The 606-nt window shown below is 74.9% G+C and overlaps 1 protein-coding gene across 1 annotated transcript in view; it reads left to right on the top strand.

Moving 5' to 3' along the window:
• The window catches only part of ETH_00036680 (uncharacterized protein), a gene marked incomplete at both ends in the record, with an annotated part of 1,272 nt that overhangs the window by 234 nt on the left and 432 nt on the right, over window positions 1-606 (top strand). Inside the window, one exon of the mRNA XM_013375494.1 lies at window positions 32-606. Coding sequence (XP_013230948.1) covers window positions 32-606 — 575 coding nt within the window. The remainder of the gene's footprint in view (window positions 1-31) is intronic.

Below are 606 nucleotides of genomic sequence, written 5' to 3'. Positions count from 1 at the left end.
CTCCGCCGAAGCCGCTGCGGTGTCTGGACAGCCGGGAGAGGCGGCCGAGGTGTCTGGACAGGCGGGAGAGGCGGCCGGGGCGTCTGGACAGCAGGGGGAGGGCGGGGGAGAAGACTTTCTGGGGGAGCTGGTGCGGGAGTCGGAGAGCTTCCGGGCGGCGTGCGCGGAGGAGAGCCTGGCGGTGAAGAGCCTGCTGGAGGAAGTGTCGGCGAAGGTGCGGGCGGAGCTGGAGGGGGGCCCCCTGCGGGCGGCGGGGGGCCCCCTGCAGGCGCTGCTGTTCGAAGAGCTGCAGCAGCGGGTGAGGGACATCGCGGAGGGCGTGGAGGCCGCGGCGAACCAGTCCGCGCGCGCGCTGCAGGCGCTGCGGGACGCGCGGGGGCCCCCCGAGGCCCTGCGCGCCTTCAGGGCCCAGGGCGCGGCCATGCTGGAGCTGCTGCGCAAGAAGGAGCAGCTGCGGGCCCTCATGCTCGACGGCGTCTTCCTCGAGGCCGCGCTGCGCGAGGCCGCGCTGCTGCAGGCCTCCGTGGACTTCGCCTTCGTCTTCGGGCCCTGCAGGGGCCCCCAGCTCCGCAGGCGCCTCTTCGCGGACATCCGCCGTTTCCGCGA

This window comes from Eimeria tenella, genomic scaffold (genome assembly GCF_000499545.2).
Source record: "Eimeria tenella Houghton genomic scaffold, Eth_scaff2804, whole genome shotgun sequence".
Taxonomy (NCBI): Eukaryota; Apicomplexa; class Conoidasida; order Eucoccidiorida; family Eimeriidae; genus Eimeria; species Eimeria tenella.
The sequence above is the reverse complement of the archived record's forward strand: the minus strand, read 5'-3'. Positions and strand labels throughout refer to the sequence as shown.